The 19,933-nt window shown below is 36.8% G+C and overlaps 3 protein-coding genes across 4 annotated transcripts in view; 2 read left to right on the plus strand and 1 right to left on the minus strand.

The window, feature by feature from the left end:
- The window catches only part of krit1 (KRIT1 ankyrin repeat containing), a 6,293-nt gene extending 2,851 nt beyond the window's left edge, over nt 1-3,442 (plus strand). For both annotated transcript variants that reach the window (XM_026288587.1, XM_026288588.1), the window contains exons 7-17: nt 1-107; nt 242-385; nt 560-716; nt 1,445-1,552; nt 1,642-1,798; nt 1,889-2,040; nt 2,132-2,298; nt 2,393-2,480; nt 2,581-2,787; nt 2,878-2,994; nt 3,071-3,442. The exon at nt 1-107 is cut by the window's left edge and continues 12 nt beyond it. In XM_026288587.1, the coding sequence (XP_026144372.1) occupies nt 1-107; nt 242-385; nt 560-716; nt 1,445-1,552; nt 1,642-1,798; nt 1,889-2,040; nt 2,132-2,298; nt 2,393-2,480; nt 2,581-2,787; nt 2,878-2,994; nt 3,071-3,160 (1,494 nt within the window). In that variant the 3' untranslated portion in view covers nt 3,161-3,442. The remainder of the gene's footprint in view (nt 108-241; nt 386-559; nt 717-1,444; nt 1,553-1,641; nt 1,799-1,888; nt 2,041-2,131; nt 2,299-2,392; nt 2,481-2,580; nt 2,788-2,877; nt 2,995-3,070) is intronic.
- Nucleotides 3,443-4,616: 1,174 nt separating this feature from the next.
- aard (alanine and arginine rich domain containing protein) lies at nt 4,617-8,616 on the plus strand. The gene is made up of 2 exons (XM_026288589.1): nt 4,617-5,210; nt 7,598-8,616. Exons 1-2 carry the CDS (start codon nt 5,001-5,003, stop codon nt 7,721-7,723), a joined length of 336 nt encoding a protein of 111 aa, XP_026144374.1. The 5' UTR covers nt 4,617-5,000; the 3' UTR covers nt 7,724-8,616.
- Nucleotides 8,617-14,394: 5,778 nt separating this feature from the next.
- Nucleotides 14,395-15,636, minus strand: utp23 (UTP23 small subunit processome component). Its single transcript, XM_026288590.1, has 3 exons — nt 15,269-15,636; nt 15,012-15,186; nt 14,395-14,935 (listed from the first exon to the last, which is right to left on the minus strand). The coding sequence occupies exons 1-3, from the start codon at nt 15,454-15,456 to the stop codon at nt 14,537-14,539; spliced, it is 762 nt and encodes a 253-aa protein (XP_026144375.1). The 5' UTR covers nt 15,457-15,636; the 3' UTR covers nt 14,395-14,536.
- Between the last annotated feature and the right edge of the window lie 4,297 nt (nt 15,637-19,933).

The raw sequence follows: 19,933 nt of genomic DNA on the forward strand, positions 1-19,933 counted from the left end.
ATCATCAACCCTTACTTTGGCTTGGGAGCACCAGATTATTCCAAAATCCAGATTCCAAAGAGAGACAAATGGCAGCAGCACAGTATGAGCAGCGTCACAGAAGACAAGTCAGTATATGCACTTAAAATGCCTCTGTTCTGTGTGTTACAAAATTAAGCCATTAATAATAAGAAATCATTCAACACTAAAACCATCCAAAATATACATCTGTTAGGGAACTGACCATGTTTTTGACCTGTAGAGAGCACCAGTGGGTGGATGATTTCCCTCTGCACCGCAGTGCCTGTGAAGGAGACACTGAGCTTCTGTCCAAACTGCTGGACAGTGGTTTATCGGTTAAACAGCTGGACAGCGATCACTGGGCACCCATTCATTATGCATGCTGGTATATATCAGCTTCCTGTTTCTTTAAATAATTAACTACATATGAAGGGTTTGTTTAGGTCTCTTTATTTCTCATTCAGAAACATTAGATCACTTGGATCATCTCTCCAGTTTACTGATGTAAAAGGCCCTCTAGAATATAAATTGATATGTTTTTTCCCTCCTCTGACTTCAGGCATGGAAAGGTGGAGGCCACCAAGCTTCTGTTGGAGAAAGGGAACTGTAACCCCAATCTGCTGAATGGCCAACTGAGCTCTCCTTTACACTTTGCAGCCATTGGTGGTCATGCAGAAATCGTACAGCTCCTCCTGCAGCACCCCGAGATAGACAGAGTGAGAATTACATGCTAATTTCCCCCTTTTTTTTCTATTCAGATGACCCGTCCCTTTAAAACATTGTTCCTTTAAATTAAATACAATATAAATCATATTAATATAGTTAATGTATTAACATAAAATAAAAGTAATATAATTTAGTTAAAAACACTTTTAACTTTAATTACAAACCTCAAAATGAATAACCATTTGTCATGTTGTACAGTTTTTAATGTTTTACTTTTTTTATTCTTTTTTTGTTTTAACTTTAGACTAAATAACGTGGCCATGGACCACAAAACTTGCCATAAGAGTCAGTTTATTTTTGCATAAATAAGCTTAGGATATGACAATATTTGGGCGAGATGCAACTATTTGAAAATCTGGAATCTGAGGGTGTCCTTATCCATGCATATTACTAATTTAAAAAAATACGTTTTTAGATATTTATGGTAGGAAATTTACAAAATATCTTCATGGAACATGATCTGTACTTAATAGCGTAATGATTTTGGGCATAAAAGAAAAATAATATATATATATACGATAATTTTGACCCATACAATCAATTTTTTGTCTATTGCTACAAATATACCTCAGCGACTTAAGACTTAAAAGGTTAAAACTTAAAAGGTTTTGTGGTCCAGGGTCACAAATACTAAAGAATTTCTTCCATTCTTGTCTCTCACCATGAACATAGCCACAGACAAATACATTTTATAATTATTTTGTCATTTCATTTTAAGCACATCGAGGACCAACAGAAACGATCCCCTCTTCAAGTATGTGAAGAGAGCAAACAGAACAACTGGGAGGAGACGGTGAAACTCCTTCAGCAAGCCAACAATAAACCAGTGAGTGTGAAACCTCTACGTTCTACAACACAGTGCTTCTATATCAGCAGTCCTGGAGATGCTGAGTAGCATGTTTTGGTGTGTTTCAGTACGAGAAGGTGAGAATTTATCGCATGGATGGATCGTATAGGACCGTGGAACTAAAACATGGGAACAACACAACGGTGCAGCAGATCATGGAGGGCATGAGACTGTCGCAGGAGACACAACAGTACTTCACCATCTGGATCTGCTCAGAGAACCTCAGTGAGACAACACATCCACAACTTCACTTAGATATCACGTTTTCTAATTTGACTTGAACTGAAACAAATCTGACCCTGTGGTGCTTTTCAGCTCTACAGCTGAAGCCGTACCATAAGCCCTTGCAGCACTTAGGAATCTGGAGCGAGATAGTGACTGATCTCACCGCTCTGGATCCCCAAAGGGAAACTCCACAGCTCTTCCTGCGCAGAGATGTCCGGCTACCTTTAGAAATAGAAAAAAAGGTTTCTGCCACGTTATTGTTTTTGATCCTGTTGTTTTTTTAGAGTTGTATTCTACATCCTGCTCTGAAACTCATGTGAGTTTTCCTCCTAGGTTGAAGATCCAAAGACCATCCTCATGCTGTTTGATGAAGCTCGTCACTGCCTCCTCAAAGGCTTCCTATCAGCATCAGACAGCAAGTTAATTACTCTCGCCAGCCTCCTCCTGCAGATCATTTACGGAAACTATGACAGCAAGAAGCACAAACAGGGCTTTTTAAAGTATGTAGCTCATTCCTCTTCAATCTCCCTATAATCGTCAGTGACTGTTTCCATGTTCGTGATAAAAGACATGAATATTTCTTGTTTAATGCAGCGAGGAAAACCTCAGATCCATAGTTCCAATTTCAAAAGTCAAGAGCAAAGCACATCACTGGACTAACAGGATACTTCACGAGTACAAGGTGTGTCAATTCAGATCATTTTCAAAATGTCGGTGGTGGTAAGATGTTTGATGTTATTGCAAGCCGGGTCTGATTTTCTCAATTCTTTGTGTGTCTTTAGAGTTTGAGCACCAGTGAGGGTGTGAGTAAAGAGATGCACCACCTCCAGAGACTCTTTCTGCAGAACTGCTGGGATATTCCCACCTATGGGGCGGCTTTCTTCACAGGACAGGTGTTCACCAAGGCCAGCTCCAGTACCCACAAGGTCATTCGAGTGTATGTGGGGGTGAACACCAAAGGCCTGCATCTAATGAACATGGAGACAAAAGTGAGATTCCAGTCACTTTACATCAAACGGACATTTAGATGTAATTCATCCCTCAAATCATCTGTGACATTGTGTTGTTTTATTAATCAGGTCCTTCATCTCAGCTTGGAGTATGGGACATTTATGTGGCAGCTGGGTCAGGCTGACCAATATGTCCAAATACACAGTCTAGAGAACAAGAAGAACTTCATTGTGCACACCAAACAGGTATGTGTCTTTGCATCTTGACATTCATTGTAACTATGTGAAACCCGAGTTGATCATCTTCGTGTTTTGTCTCCAGGCTGGCCTCATCGTCAAGCTGCTGATGAAGTTGAGTGGACAGATCACACCAAACGACAGAGCTGCGTTAGATAAATATGCTTACGGTTAACCCCCATCACAGAGAAGCAACGTGTTTTTGCCTATTGCCTTTTTTTTTTTTTTTTGCAGTTGTTTGGATTTTTAAGCTATTAAACTACATGACTAAGATTCGATTATACCAAAATGTGAGCTATTGCATATCATCATAAATGTTAATCTTATTTACCATGTAATGTTTTCTTACTGTATATGATATTATATACATTTTATAATGTAATGATCGGTTTTTTGCTTTTAACAGTTTTTGTAAATATGAATGACCATTTTAATAAAATAATAATAATAATACTTACACAGAGCCCTCATAAATTGGATGTTTTTTATTTTATTTCTCATCATTAGTGACCAGTTTGAAGCATGTTTTGATATATATCAGAGTTAATATGGATAACTTGTGTATGTTTTACCCCACAAATTTCCATTATCTAATTTTTGTTAATTTGTATAACTTAAGATTTTTTTTTTAATGCTTATCTGCAAAGAGTAGGCTAATTTGTGAACCTGCTGGACTAAAAACTTTTTATAATTATTTGTATATATAATTCTATTATTTTTGGTACACAATATAAAGTTGTAAAATTACTAAATATTAATTTTATTATTAAGTGAAACTTCTGTCATCCCTCTTTATAACTCTTAGACAAGACAACATGTTTTTGTGAAGATATCCCTTTGAAAGCTGTCTTTAGATAAATGGCTCACTCTGAATTGTCCCGCCAAGCAGCACATTCATTAGCCTCTATTATATTGTCATGTTTTGCTCTGTTCTATGGCCGTAAAACTTAATCTCATTTTTAAGTGCGGTCCACTAAACGCAGCATGAATGTTGAATTATTTCAAGCAACATGTCCAGACATTGTTAATATAGTTTGTATAATCTATCACATTTACGAATGCACATAGACTTAAATTCAAGATCTAATCTGTAGCCTACAGATAACTGATGAAATGCATTTGTGATTGCACTTTTTTTTTCTCCACTGTGCATATTTTGTGTCCCTGAGACAGCTTTCTTTAGGTGATGTATAAAAGATCCTGACAGGATTTGGTTTATCCTTTTCTCACTTATTCCCTTGTCGCAGTCATTGTACACAACAGAGGGCTGAACACTAGACTTCTGTTCCTGGCTCTCTAGAGAGCAAAAAGATTGTTCTTGGCCTGCCAGAACGCCGTGGATTCTCCATTCCTCTGAGAATTCCATGTCTTTATCCGCAAAAGTGATAAAAACTGTTCTTGCTCTCAACAAACTGTTGAGTAACACGGTGTCCGACTTCCCAACCGCTCATTTGTTTGCGACGCTGAAAGGGAGAGCTTTCAGCTGCTAAAACCAGTCTAAAGTTCAGAGAAAACTTGCTGTAAAACAGAGACAGTGATGCCTCACAAAGAGACGACTGAGATCTTTCTCACACCCTATTTCTCACACAATGCTTGAATGGGGGCTTAGAGGAGCAGAAAGGAGGAGAAGGGGAGGGGAATCTTTTCAGTTCTTCAAATGCAACAATAGTCTTTGTCTACAATGTCCCTCCATTTTTATTGGGGTTACTGACGGGGACTGGGTGGAGGGGCCGGATTGCTATAGAAACAGTGACAAAACAAACTGGTCCCAGAGCAAGAGAGACAAAAACATGCTTCAAATCCGGGATGAAATCTCTGTATCGATCTCTGCAATTTAGTTAGAAGATACAGTGTGCCAAAGGAGGAGGAAGACTTATGTGAAAGGATGGATGTAGCTTCAACTGGGTAGAAGAAAAGGCAAGAAGACGTACTGGAGCAGTATAAAAGCACTCGATTCTTTCAAGTGGGACGTTTGGAGCAGAACTCGGTTGTTTATTGCTCAACTAGATATCACGATGAACTCCGACACTCCGTATGAGGATTCGGTGTCCATCATGGTTCTGGAGAACATCAAGAACAAGCTGTTACATGCTTTCAGAACATCAGCTGAACCGAGAACCTCTGCCGAGACCGCTGTTCATCCAGTCGGAAAGAGTTTGCAAGTAAACGAAGAGCTCCGGAGAGCCAAAATAGACGGAGCCATAACTTGGTTAAGATCAGAACTGGTAAGTTTAGAAACCACTGATACTTTGACATCTTAAGTGACATTTTAGAATGGATTGTTTGCTTGTTTCATTTGTTGCTTTTTGTCGGTTAGATGAGGAAAGATAGGTGGATGGACGCACAGAAAAGCAGATATATGGAAGGATGCTTGAATAGACAAAGATGAATGGACCAAAAAACAATATATGAAGGGTGAATGACTGAAATATGGATGGATGGATGAACCGAATGATGCATGATAGATAGACAGATAGTAGAATGTAAAAAAATGTAGATGGGTGAATGGAAGAATCAAGAGACAGACAGACAGATATATACAGATATATACACAAACATATATATATATATATATATATACACACACACACACACACACACACACACACACACACACACATATATATATATATATACAGTATTGTTCAAAATAATAGCAGTACAATATGACTAACCAGAATAATCAAGGTTTTTAGTATATTTTTTATTGCTACGTGGCAAACAAGTTACCTGTAGGTTCAGTAGATTGTCAGAAAACAAACAAGACCCAGCATTCATGATATGCACGCTCTTAAGGCTGTGCAATTGGGCAATTAGTTGAAAGGGGTGTGTTCAAAAAAATAGCAGTGTCTACCTTTGACTGTACAAACTCAAAACTATTTTGTACAAACATTTTTTTTTTTCTGGGATTTAGCAATCCTGTGAATCACTAAACTAATATTTAGTTGTATGACCACAGTTTTTTAAAACTGCTTGACATCTGTGTGGCATGGAGTCAACCAACTTGTGGCACCTCTCAGCTGTTATTCCACTCCATGATTCTTTAACAACATTCCACAATTCATTCACATTTCTTGGTTTTGCTTCAGAAACAGCATTTTTGATATCACCCCACAAGTTCTCAATTGGATTAAGGTCTGGAGATTGGGCTGGCCACTCCATAACATTAATTTTGTTGGTTTGGAACCAAGACTTTGCCCGTTTACTAGTGTGTTTTGGGTCATTGTCTTGTTGAAACAACCATTTCAAGGGCATGTCCTCTTCAGCATAGGGCAACATGACCTCTTCAAGTATTTTAACATATGCAAACTGATCCATGATCCCTGGTATGCGATAAATAGGCCCAACACCATAGTAGGAGAAACATGCCCATATCATGATGCTTGCACCTCCATGCTTCACTGTCTTCACTGTGTACTGTGGCTTGAATTCAGAGTTTGGGGGTCGTCTCACAAACTGCCTGTGGCCCTTGGACCCAAAAAGAACAATTTTACTCTCATCAGTCCACAAAATGTTCCTCCATTTCTCTTTAGGCCAGTTGATGTGTTCTTTGGCAAATTGTAACCTCTTCTGCACATGCCTTTTTTTTAACAGAGGGACTTTGCGGGGGATTCTTGAAATAGATTAGCTTCACACAGATGTCTTCTAACTGTCACAGTACTTACAGGTAACTCCAGACTGTCTTTGATCATCCTGGAGGTGATCATTGGCTGAGCCTTTGCCATTCTGGTTATTCTTCTATCCATTTTGATGGTTGTCTTCCATTTTCTTCCACGTCTCTCTGGTTTTGCTCTCCATTTTAAGGCATTGGAGATCATTTTAGCTGAACTGCCTATCATTTTTTGCACCTCTTTATAGGTTTTCCCCTCTCTAATCAACTTTTTAATCAAAGTACGCTGTTCTTCTGAACAATGTCTTGAACGACCCATTTTCCTCAGCTTTCAAATGCATGTTCAACAAGTGTTGGCTTCATCCTTAAATAGGGGCCACCTGATTCACACCTGTTTCTTCACAAAATTGATGACCTCAGTGATTGAATGCCACACTGCTATTCTTTTGAACACACCCCTTTCAACTAATTCAACTAATTGCCCAATTGCACAGCCTTAAGAGCGTGCATATCATGAATGCTGGGTCTCATTTGTTTTCTGAGAATCTACTGAACCTACTGGTAACTTGTTTGCCACGTAGCAATAAAAAAATATACGAAAAACCTTGATTATTCTGGTTAGTCACATTGTACTGCTATTATTTTGAACAATACTGTATATATATATATATATATATATATATATATACATATACATATATATATACACACACACACACATATATATATATATATATATATGTATGTATGTGTGTGTGTGTGTATATATACATACAGATGGACAGATAGATAAATAGATATGTGAATGACAGAAATATAGATGGCTGTATGGAAGAATTGAGATACAGACGGATATATATATATTTATATTTATATATATATATATATATATATATATATATATATATATATATATATATATATATATATATATATATACAGATGGATAGATAGATAGATATGTGGATGTGTCTGATCTGTTGCTGTGTGACTGTCCTGCAGCTGGAGATGCGCTCTCAGGACCGTCAGCTGGCTCAGACTCTGCTGGGACTCAATAAAGAGATTCAGAGGCTCAGACGGGAGAACGGATCTCTGCTCCTGGACGCTGACAGCACTGAGCACCTGTGACCCCACAGAGCAGAACAGAGCAGGGCTTAATGAGAGAACAATGCCCCGGTGAGCAGCTGCGTCTAGAGGAGTGGAACACAAATAACTCTCCTGTCCTGGAGTGCACTTTGCTAGCACTTTCTTAAAATGTCTTTTTGGAAAAAATATTGAAAGCATGCTCATATATGTGAAAACTTGACCAAATATCAGTCAAACTGGGTGCTGAGATTTGTGCTCAAAACTACATATACATCCCTTTACACCTGGCATTAACATACTTTTTGATCAAATCATGATTGGAAAGCACTTGAGCACAGGTGTAAATGCATCCAAGACATCTTGTAATCATAAAACCACATCAGTCCAGGATGGATCCTGATCCCTGACTTTACAAGATTTCAATGGGATGGTCAGACGGGAGAAGCGCTGGAATTACAATGCAGTTAAAAATACCCTATTAACAATATATAATGCTAATTCAGATACAAAACATGCTAATACCAGAAAAAAGGGAACTAGCCTTAAGAAAGTTAGTTGTCAATTTCTATGATTTGTCTATAGAAGATGTAACTCCTATCTGTTTTTACTACTAATTAGATTGTGTGATCATCTGCTGTATGACCAAGGTAAACCAAGTGTTGATATTTGTATAGCTTTGAACATGGAATTGTTAGCATGGCATATGCTGTGGGTGCAAAAACATATCATCTGTTTATTCAAATGATTTAAACTCCTTATTGCAACATAAAATGATGAATCTCAACATTTATGCAGTTTGTAGGTTTTTATTATCATATTTGTGGTAATAGCATGATACTAAGTATGATGTCAAAGCATGTCATAGCATATCATTAGTGATATTTGTTCCAGAAGAAAATAGATGATCAGTAAAATAAAATGTGTTCTTCATTTTCCAATGACTCTCATAATACAATTGAACGAGTTGTTCATTGTTCAGCTTTCAAGACGATATTCTGGTAACTTTCTTTTGCAGTCAGTGTCATGCACTTAGTTTGAAGAGGCACTTCAGTTTTAGGAAATGAGAGAAAATACTTTTACAGATATGTAAGTGCTGGTTAAGTAAACTTCCTCATTGAATTCTATGGATCTCTGTTGTGCATTCAGGTAGAATATTAGTCTATCACCAAAGACTTTGTCAAGTTTTTCACAGTATAAAATGTTTTACTTCTTCACTTGATAGTATATACAGTAGTATGTTTTGAGCATAAGGCAGTTGTGTTACACTGGTTGTTTTAAATACAGTATCCTGTATGACATTATGAAATTTCTCAACAAGTAATTCATCATTTGTTCTTCTGTGAGACTCAACACTACTGTAACATGCTGAAACATGTTGTATTAATCAAGCACATGTGATCTGAACTGGAGGTTTCAGGGCACAGAGCTGCGTCTACTAAAGGCCCGTTTGGGCAGGTAGGCTCCAAGAGGAGCGGGGCTCATACAGGTGCTAAAAGAGATTGAAGGGAAAAAGCTCATTTCTCCTGAGAAGGAGGACATACTGCTCCCACCACCCTCACTCCCAGAGTCCCAACAAGGTTCCTCTTCCTCCTCGTCCTCATCTTCTATGGCTTTTGCACACTCCTGCTTCAGTTCCTGAATGCCGTCATGAAGATCCATCAGCTGGCGAATCAAAGCTTGGTCCTGAGAGCGCATCTCCATCTACAAAGCAGAGGAATGTTTTTAAGTTTGCTTTTATTCAATGAGTAGGGTACATCAGAGTAAATATACTTGTAGCCTCTTTTATGTAAGCAAATACATGCTCAACATTCAAGTCAGATAAAGAATGAATTAAAACGGTTTTAAAACTCAGTTGTAAATAATACACACTGCAGAAAGTGAACAACATCTTAGTCAATGAGCCTAACCATAACAGTTTTGTACGTTATGTTAAATGTTTTAACAGCACTTTCAAATAACATTTTTATAACCTCTAAAGTGTATGTTTATTATGCCGAAGTTAAGGTGCGTGGTTGCATATAGCTACTATAAGCTAAATTTCGTGTGCGATATCCAGTTCTTTAAATCTGTGCGATAGAGAGTTCGCGTAATGGTGAAAAAAAATCCAAGTCCCCATTAAGATTTCGCTCGTGTTCGGATTTTGGTCTCGCTGATACGCCGCACTGACTAATAGCAAGTGGTCTGAATGTCTGATATGGAAATAATTATGTGCACCCTTATTATGCACCCTTACACTGTTGAAAAGTAATGGACCCTTTTTACCCACACAATTTTACAGAATTACACACTATAAATACCGTTGCAAATAAAAAAAAAAGGCAAAATTGACAAAACTTTCTGAACCCATATACATTTAAATATCACAAATATAGTCAACTAAAAACCTTAGTCTTGTGTTAAAGATGCCTTTAAGATAGCCTAGTTGACGACAGAATAATAGATCTGAAAAGGCGCCTAAAAATTTCCAGACATTTCTCTACAATGGTGACCCCCTCAAAGACTTTTTCTAATTAGTACACTGGTATATAAAGTTATATAATGTTATAAGGTATATAATGTTGCCTAAAAACATTAAAATCAGAAGGCGCTATTCAAACTCATTCTGGGAAACTGTTTAGAAACAGTTATCCTCCACTTTAATTTACAATTTTCTCTTTATCCAGAACAGCTTTATAAACTAGGCTTAACCTCAAGAAAATGAACACAATGAAACAGTGGGAAAGCTCTGACATTTAAGACTCAGAAAAGAGTGACCAGAACAAACATTTCACTTCTATTCACATACTCATGCCAGAATGATTAGGTCAAGGTTAAGGTGTTACTATGCTGAATAACTTCTTCTCCTTGCATTCAACAACAGGAGTTGAAAGTATTTTAGACGGCCAATGTCTTTTTCAGATGCAAATATCTTTTCCCTCTTTCTGCTCTTTTTATTGGTGGCCATGGCAGTCTAATTGGATGTATTGAGAGGAAATAAGATCCTGCATTCCAGCACATTTCATGAGCCTGTTTCTGAAACAAGGAGTGTTCCCGCCAAAAAACTGCATTAATTACACTGGCAGAGTAATAATGGAACCTGCTTTAAAAGATTTAATCAAAGAAAATTACAGAGAAAAGGACATGAACTTTTTTGGGAGCAGGTGAAACCCTTTCTGCGCACTGAACTGCTTGTAAGAGTGAACAGGACATTTGCTTGAGTGTGTTTACGTGTTTTTCTCTGAAGCACATTTAATGGACCTCAATTTAATCCTGATTTCCTATAGGAGAGAACACAAAACAACACTATTTATGGGCAGCTGACTGGAAGTGAACATTGGAACTTGTTGGAGTCATTAGAACTGTGTTAAGGCTGGAAAAGAACAATAATGAGAATGCTGTAGACAAGCTCTTAAAGTTAACGAGCAGAATATAGAATGTAGAATAACAAGTAGTGGCCTAACTGCCCTGAATTCATCCGACTCCAGAATTAATTTTTTAACAACCATACATCCATTCTTGTCAAAGAACAGTGATATTTAGTCAGATATTTAGATATTTAGTGACATTTAGTCATAAACATGTTCTAAGTCAATTGCAGTTAAAATATCGCTAAAGGAATTGTGACAAGAACAGCAGACATTGTTCAAGATTTAGATTTGAAGTCACAGATGTACTGAATTTTATGTATATAGACCAATGAGACATAATATTTGCTCGTCTTAAAGGGCTTCTGTTGTGTCTTTTGTGTGAAAGGTTGCCATGACATCCCATGAGTACAGAGGCTGCAAATGCCAAGCAATATATCTACTGAGAATGGGCCTGCTCACAATTTAACCCCCGGGACGTTATAAGGGTCACAACATGAATGTTAATGACGAGACGGTGATAATTTTTTACTCTTGTGGAGTAACGTTGTAAAGACGCAAGCTGACCTTTGATTTTTACTCGAGTTTGAAACAACATGACCTAGGTCTACAACAATAGACACGCATGAAATGCTTAGACCACCCAGGACACCCACTAAACAAAATTTAAAATCGATAAAAGATTATACATCTCTTACATTATGAGACTCTTATGCTCACCAGTTAACACTATTTATATGATACAAATACAGCAAAATAAGAAATATTGTGAAATACTACAATTTTAAATATGAATCATATGATCCTTCAGAAATTATTGTAATATGCTAATATATTCTAATATTCTAGTAATTTGCTGCTCAAGAAACATTACTTATTATCAATGTTGAAGGCAATCGTGCTGCTTAATTTTTTTTTCTGAATTATTTGATGAATATAAAGTTCAAAATATAGGTATTTATTTGAAATGTACATCTTTTTTTATATTATACAATAATTATTTTACCTGATATTTTTTATCACTTTAATTTTCCCTTATATAATATAACATAATATAGGACAATAAAAATTTTTGTGAATGTATAAAGATTAATTTCTGATTATTCTTTATAAGAAAGAGGTTGAAAACAAAATAAACTATTGCAAAATATGACAAAAGAGTGAAAAAGTAAGACATACACCAGGTAAAATAACTATACTACATAAAAATATATATTAGAATTTTTTAATTTTACATTTTTTTAATTGGTTTTCCTAAAAATCCCCTGCCTCTGGAATCTATGGCCTTGCTGAAGGCAAAAAGCTATCATGGGAAAACAAAATTGCCTCATATTTGCATCCAAATGACTAATAATGTAGTAAAGTGTACTAGATGAAACCTTACCAGCTCCTTCCTGAGCCAGGCCAGTGCAGTCTCAATGTCCAGCCGGCCTGCGCCCCCCTCTCCAGCCATACGCTTCCCTCTGCACACCTCCTGGGATGAGGAATGGTCCCTGCACAACACTGCTGCTTTACAGTGATCAAAAGAAGTTTCTTTACAGGAGAAATCTCTCAGTCTGGTAAGAACTACTTCCATTGTTTCTAAAAGTGCTGATGAGGCGCAGAGAGCTCGCTGTTCTTCTTGTCAGCTGTAGATACAGCTCTGTCACTGTTTTATCCCCCTGCCACACAGTCCACTACTGGTGAGTCCGCTCTGGGATGGACACTTAAACCCCCCCCCCCTTCACCCCCACCACGCCATAAACATGCGCACACTCTGGTTTTACATGCCACATAAGTCTGTTTATGTGCAAGGGAGTGACGTAGAGAGACTGACGTCAGCCTCGCCTGTAGTGTTCTGATTTGCCATAAGCTTTGTAAATGTTTAATTCAGCTGAATAGATGACGTGTGGATCTGAAGTTGCTATGGCTTCGCAGGAAGCACTAGTGAAGACAGCTGGGGTCTATGGAATGTCCTTGGCAGTGCCAGGATGGTAAATAGTAAGTGGACCTCAGTGGACTGAATAGATCACAAATTACATTTGTCAGGTATTGATTTTGATTTGAGTATTAACTAATATTTTGTATTCCCACAGTAGCCACTGGTCCTTAAATTACTCATGGGTCTAAAGTCATTGGTTGTGAACCAGCCAGGCAGTCTTGTGGAGCCGCATGCTGTCATGTCCTCTCTGCGTTTCCCAAGCAACCTGCACAAATAAGCAATACATCTCAACTCGGGACAAAAATAGTGATGACACAATTGAGGCTATATTTAAACCCAATAGATCAAACCAACAAAGTCTTTGACGTTACAAACATTCAAAGAGAGAGAATGGGACCAAGTTCTCTTCATCCATGAAAAGAGAGTCTAGCCTTTCGGTTCTCTTTCAGATTCATGTCATGCATGAATCACCAGACTTAAAGTCTAGTGTCCTACAAAAAGTTTAGCCAATTTGATAAAAGGACCTACATCAAAACATATTGTGCATGTGGTAAATTGCCTTGCAAAAGCATTGGGAAGCAATATTAGTGTAATGTAACATTAATTAATGCAGTCTCACAAGATCACACTTATTGGACATAAGAACAAGCCTGATGGGCTCTTGGAGGCCATGCCACCCTCTTGTGGTTAAAAACAAACATTTACATATAAACTCCTATTTGCCCTCAACTGTTACCTCAAATTGACTTAATTTAATTAATTATGAATAAATAATATTAAAACATTATCACTTATAAATTATTATATATAAATATTATGAAAATTATTATTAATCATATGTGAGACTGAACCACAAAACATTTTTTGAAATTGAGATTTATACATCATCTAAAAGCTGGATAAATACTGATGTATGGTTTGTTAGGACAAGACAATATTTGACTGCGATACAACTATCTGAAAATCTGGAATGTAAAAATGAGGTTGTCCAAATTAAGTTCTCAATGCATATTACTAATCAAAGATTTACTTTTTATATATTTATAGTAGGAAATTTACAAAATGTCTTCATGAAATATGATATTTACTCAATATCCTAATGATTTTTGACATAAAAGAAAAATTGAGCATTTTGACCCATTCGATTATTGCTACAAATATACCTGTACTACTTATTACCGGCTTTGTGGTCTAGGGTCACATATTTGAACATTTCCGACAATAAATATGTAACTCAAATTAAATGTATATTTTTATGAAGTGTATTATAGTAATAGATTTCAATGGTTACACCTATATTTCTCATTATAACACAACGCTAACTACAGCTTTCTGTGCTTTCTCGCTGGTCATATAATTTTCATTATAAAAACACAAAACACATATCTAATCTAACCTGATCTAAAATAATTACACCTTAAACAGTCAGAAAAACAAAAAACAGGTACTGATAGTAAAAGAAACACTTGTTTATTAGACAAAACAAGGTGTTTGCTGGCACACATGCATGGTCTGGAAAAAGGACAAACTTTAAAATAAAAAATACAGAGAAACAAATGAATGCTACTCTTGTAGAAGCGAGGCTTGTCTCTAGGCAGTTGTGGGATTGGAGCTGACTGCCGCTTCCTTTGCCTCAGCAGGCCGTCGCTTCCTTTGTCTACTCCGCTTCTTCTTCTCTCCATCTGTCTTTTTGGGCTGCTGAGGCATGGGTTTCTTCTTTTTCTTCAGGCAGCTCAGTGGGTTGGGATTGCTGGATTTCCTCTTACGTTTTTTGCCTCTCCTGTCATTACTGTCTTTGCTGAGGCCCTCCTTCTCTTTCAGAGCCTTGATGCTAGACTGTTGTGATGGGCTCACCAACTCACCCAGCTGAACTGCTTGAACGTGCTTCAGCGAGCGCTCAGAGGGCTTGTCTAACACCATGGTGTTGAGGATAATGTAGAGCAGAGGAACCCCAGGGATCTTCTTCAGGGCCTTTGTCAACTCTTGATCCTGGTAATAAGGATCATTGTGTTACTTTTTATTTACTTGACCAAATTACATTTTTGGCTTGTTATAGAGTCCTTACCTGAGTTGCAATGAAGTAGTGGTGTGGATTTGTCTCCCCAAGCATCGACAACAAACACTCTGATGCAGGAACTGGATCTTTCACGTGTTTGCATTTCCTGATCTGAAATCTCTGTAAGATTAGTTTTGCTCCATAGAGGTCTTTTGCAAGGGTTTCGAGTTCCTTAAGTGCGCAGCTGCATAGAACAAAACAAATGTTATCACACAAGAAGTAATACACTGACATAAATAGTAGAAATAAGAATAGCATTAACTTACTTTGTGGTACAGAACTGCACTTCTCCCATGAGATACTTTGGCAGTTGCTCTTTGATTTGTATTTTATTCTTTAACGCTGCTTGACAAAACGTCCCATCAATTAATATCTGGAAAGGCTCCCTAAAGCAAAAGTTATACTTGTAAAAACTGATGGTTTTCTTCGCGTGCTTCTGACGTTTTATCTTCATGGTGATTTATTGATACATAAAGCTAAGACAAAATAAACGAATAGAGTATCTTGACTGGATAAGAGAAGGATATAAATAAATCCGAACACGCGCGGACTGATACTCTTGATTTATGTAAATATGTCTACAAAACAGTTCGACGAGGCTCAGGGCAGTCTCAAATATAAACGAGCATGGCACCAGAGTGGTTACAGTAAATGGGTGCCGGGTACAAAAACAACAAGCGGCTGTCAGTTAATCTCGTTAATTCTAATAAATAATAATAATATAAAATAAATGTATAATAACTAAAATTAATATATATGTTTAATTTATTATTATTAGATAAATAATTTCAGAATTGTATTAGTTAACTCACTCTAGGAACACTTCAAAGTACTCACTGTTTCCTCAGACTGCTTTTACAGCAGCACCTTCTAGTGAAGGGAAGTTTGAATCATTTTGCGAATCGATTCTTTTGAACAGTTCATTTCTTTGCAAGTTACTGGTTCAAAAACCAATAATGTTTGCGGATAAAGAAATCAGCTGTGAGATATTGCTCTTTATTGCTCTTGATGTATTTGTAATCGCTTTAGTTTTTGAACCGGTTCAACCCATGTATTGAAAAGATCCGATATCAATTAATGATTCATTCATCGTTATCAAGTTCACCGGAATGCACCGGTTTAATGGTTTTGTATCCCCGGTGCGCGTGAAGATGGCATCCCGTAAAGAAACCCAGGATACTCCTGTCAAACAAATCCAGATCGAAGGACTGGTAAGACCCCGTTTAAAAGAATCAGTGTAGATGAGTCCACAAAAAGGTAACTGGTGTGTTTAAACGTCTCTGTTGGTTAACGTTAGTTCACCTGCAGATCACTGTGTAGACTGATTTCAATATATGCCAAACCATAAAAAAAAAAAAAAATAATAATAATAATAATAATAACAATATTATTATTATTATTATTATTATTATTATTATTATTATTATTATTTATTAAATCTAGTTACCAGAGCAATTTGTGGAAAACTGATAAATGCAATGGTTTGTTTCTGGATGACTTTAGAAATTGTAATATTTTAAATACTTAAAATACTTCGCTTTATATTATTGCCCATTTAGGGGTTTATTTAAAGTTAATGTTACCCCTTTTATTTCCAAAGTTCACATTAGCAACATCTACTTCTGAGTTTATATTGTCTACAGAGACTCTTTTGATTTCATGTGATCATATTCATATGGCTGGTATGGTCACATGACTAGAACTGTTTAGTTCTAGTTTTCCCCTGACTGATGATAACTGTAAAACTTAATTTAAAAAAGCAAATTAACTTTTTTTTTTTTAAACAGGCATATTGCTATGCATGTGCAGGTTTAGCTGGAAAATATTGAGTTACTGCACATTAGCAACTAAAGTGGCAACAGATATTTTTGTAAAAATAGTCCCTGTAATTTATTTAAAATTTTTCCCTACAGAGAGACTGACCATTGTTATCAATGAACAAAGACATTGATATTCATCCATATTTATCATCAGCATATTTCATCAGTCATTGTTTATGTTGCACCTATCCAATCCCTCTGTGCTCCTGTATAAGTTATGTTTGCTTTAGTCCCGTTGTGAAGTTCAAAGGATATCTTTGTTAGATTCCAACTCTCTGTTTTAAATGAATGGATAAAAGCATTTTTCTCTTTAGTCAAAACAGTCCCTATTGCTGCACAATTCCTCCCTTGTTACTCAGTATGAAGAGATTTTGTACTTAATATTTCAATGAGCTTATCAGTGTGATGACATTTGTTTTGACTTCAGCAGAAGTTGAAAATGTGCTCATAAAGACATTGGTTAATTTATGATCACAGTCAACCTGAGTTTATCTAAGAGTCCCTGGTTTTTAGAATTATAAAGTAGTTAAGTAAACAGCAATGTCTTATTGTAAACCATCATTTGCCAAGCAGCTGTTTTCTTTTTATGCACAATTCATTTAATGGAATTACTTCCATCAGATTGTAGATCATTGCTTCAATTTTACAGGCCTGAGTACATTTACATTTACATTTACATTTATTAATTTAGCTGATGCGACTTGCAATTGCTATATATGTCAGAGGTCGCACGCCTCTGGAGCAACTAGAGGTTAAGTGTCTTGCTCAGGGACACATTGGTGTCTGACAGTGGATTCGAACCCAGGTCTCTCCGACCAATGGCATGGTCTTATCCACTGCGCCATCAATAAATTCAACCATATCCAACTCAATGATGCTTATGGAAGCTTTTTGCTTGTTTTACTTTCCTATCTCGCTCCCCACTGCTATGAATGAGTGTGAAATGTTGTGAATATACAGAAATTGTAGTTTTTGTTTTGTTTTGTTTTTTTGTTTCTTGCTCTATGTTCTACTTTTTTATTTTTAAAGAATCAACTTTTTTGTACAGCCCAAAAAAGGCTGTTTCCTGTCAAGGTGCTTCAAGTACAGCTGCAATCGTTGATTTCATTGATTTTCTATCCACTTGCCCCACAGCCTGTTTTCCCTGTTTGCTGTTTGTTGGAGCTGTTTGAATGATTTTTTGAAAACATTTTTGTGCTTTCCAGAATATTCTCTGCAGTGTCTCCGCTCAAAGATGCTGACGGTTCATTTATGTGCCTTCTTGCACATTCTGAGCTGGAACGATGCTTTTGAGGAAACATTTAGGGCTTCCTGAAGGTTTTTTTGTTTGTTTGTTTGTTGGGTTTTGTCTCTCCATGATTTTACTGACTAAGGTCTTTCTTTCAACCCGCATGGATCACTGGGAGTTTTGTTATTTTTGTTTTTTTGCTCAGTATTTGCAGACATCATCATTCATTGTCTTTCCAGCTCTGTGCTGCAGAAAATGTGTACAGACATGGATGATGGGTTCAGAATAATGTAGCACTTTCCCCTTATGCATGTTTACCCAGAAGATAAAAACAGTCAAAAGTTTTGTGACTTTTAGATCCTGTTTAAATGCAAGTGTATTCCAAAAAGTTGTCAAAATATTTAAATACATATTTAAAAATTGATCTTTATGAACTTCTTTCAAAAAAATTAAAACCTACTCCAAATGTCTGACCAGTAGTTTTTGTCTTTCTTCTGTAACAAACAACTATTTTTAAAACATTAATTTGCTATAGTATACACTACATAGTATGTTTGATGTTTAAAATTGTTATAAAATTTGATTCCAGTGTTTTTTGGCTGAAAAACTTTTGAAACCTGATTGATTATTGCTGTCACTTTCCCATACCCTTGTAATCAACCCCTTCCCCATGAAGCAAACAATTAGGAGGTTTTGTGCAGAATCATATAAACTTTAATCGATGCCATAATCAATCTTGGTTTGTCATTTGGTGACAAATTGTCTTTATGATGGGTACTAATGGCAATATCAGTTGACAGTGGCTCTCTGTCTTTTTAGAGCGCTCTAATGTCTGTCCATCTTCATTGTTTTTAATAATTAGAATCTAATTTTTTCCTTTTCTTTTGGGCTCTTAGTGAAGTCACCAGATCCAATGACATTTTATTCCACAAGGCAAAAGCATTTGCAGGTCACTGGAAACTCATCTGATATGGGTGTTATGCTCCCCTGTGAGCAAAACATTGAGTTAAGAAGGGATAGAGGCAGACCCTGATATTACCAAATGCATTTTGGTTCATCCACCTGAGCATCAGGCATTGTTGCTGCGCTCCGTTTTGTAGACCTGCTGTTCACGGAGTTTTTAGATGAATACAAATAAGCTAAATGTATAAAGCAGGTGGATTAGGGGCAACTGCTTCAGGGTGGGTAAGAAGCTTAAACGGAGAGCTCTACAAATCCCTTCCAGGGATATGTATCTTCTCAGCTTTCTCTCTTTCTCTCTCTCATTCTCTCTCTCTCTCCATCATATGGAACTCTTTATTTTTGACCTTTCAGGCAAAAGCTAAGCACTTTTTAAGCAGTGTGAAATAAGGTCTGCTTATGCATGAGAGTCATAGCAGGGCAATGTTTAAATCATTTCTGATTTATGATTCCCCTAGGAACTTCTCCTTTTTCTCCCAAGACACTTTGCTAGAACATTGCCCGTGATCCAGGTGAGAAGAAGATTGTCAACAGGGGGCAGCAGTGATCCACTAAAATCACTGAACTGTGTCCCTCTTCACTTCATGAGGCTTCAGCCCTACCTTACATCTTTTCAAACGGTGACGTTGGGTTGTCAGTTTCTTTTGAACACACTGAAGGGTGAGAGCAATAACTAAGCATCGATGGGTGCCACTGCCTACTAAGCAGACAGGGCTTTGGAATATTCTACTGTATATTTATCAACTAAATTGTGAGTTTATATATAAAGTCAATATTCTAGTAATATGCATGCTAATAAGCAGCTATAGTGAGAATTGGGTTAAAATAATTCTTACTATTAACAAGTTGCTTATTGACATGCATATTGAAGGTTTATTTGTACTTCTAATGCACATAGTAATGCCTTCTGTATGACCACATTT

The sequence above is a fragment of the Carassius auratus genome, chromosome 19 (genome assembly GCF_003368295.1).
Source record: "Carassius auratus strain Wakin chromosome 19, ASM336829v1, whole genome shotgun sequence".
Taxonomy (NCBI): Eukaryota; Metazoa; Chordata; class Actinopteri; order Cypriniformes; family Cyprinidae; genus Carassius; species Carassius auratus.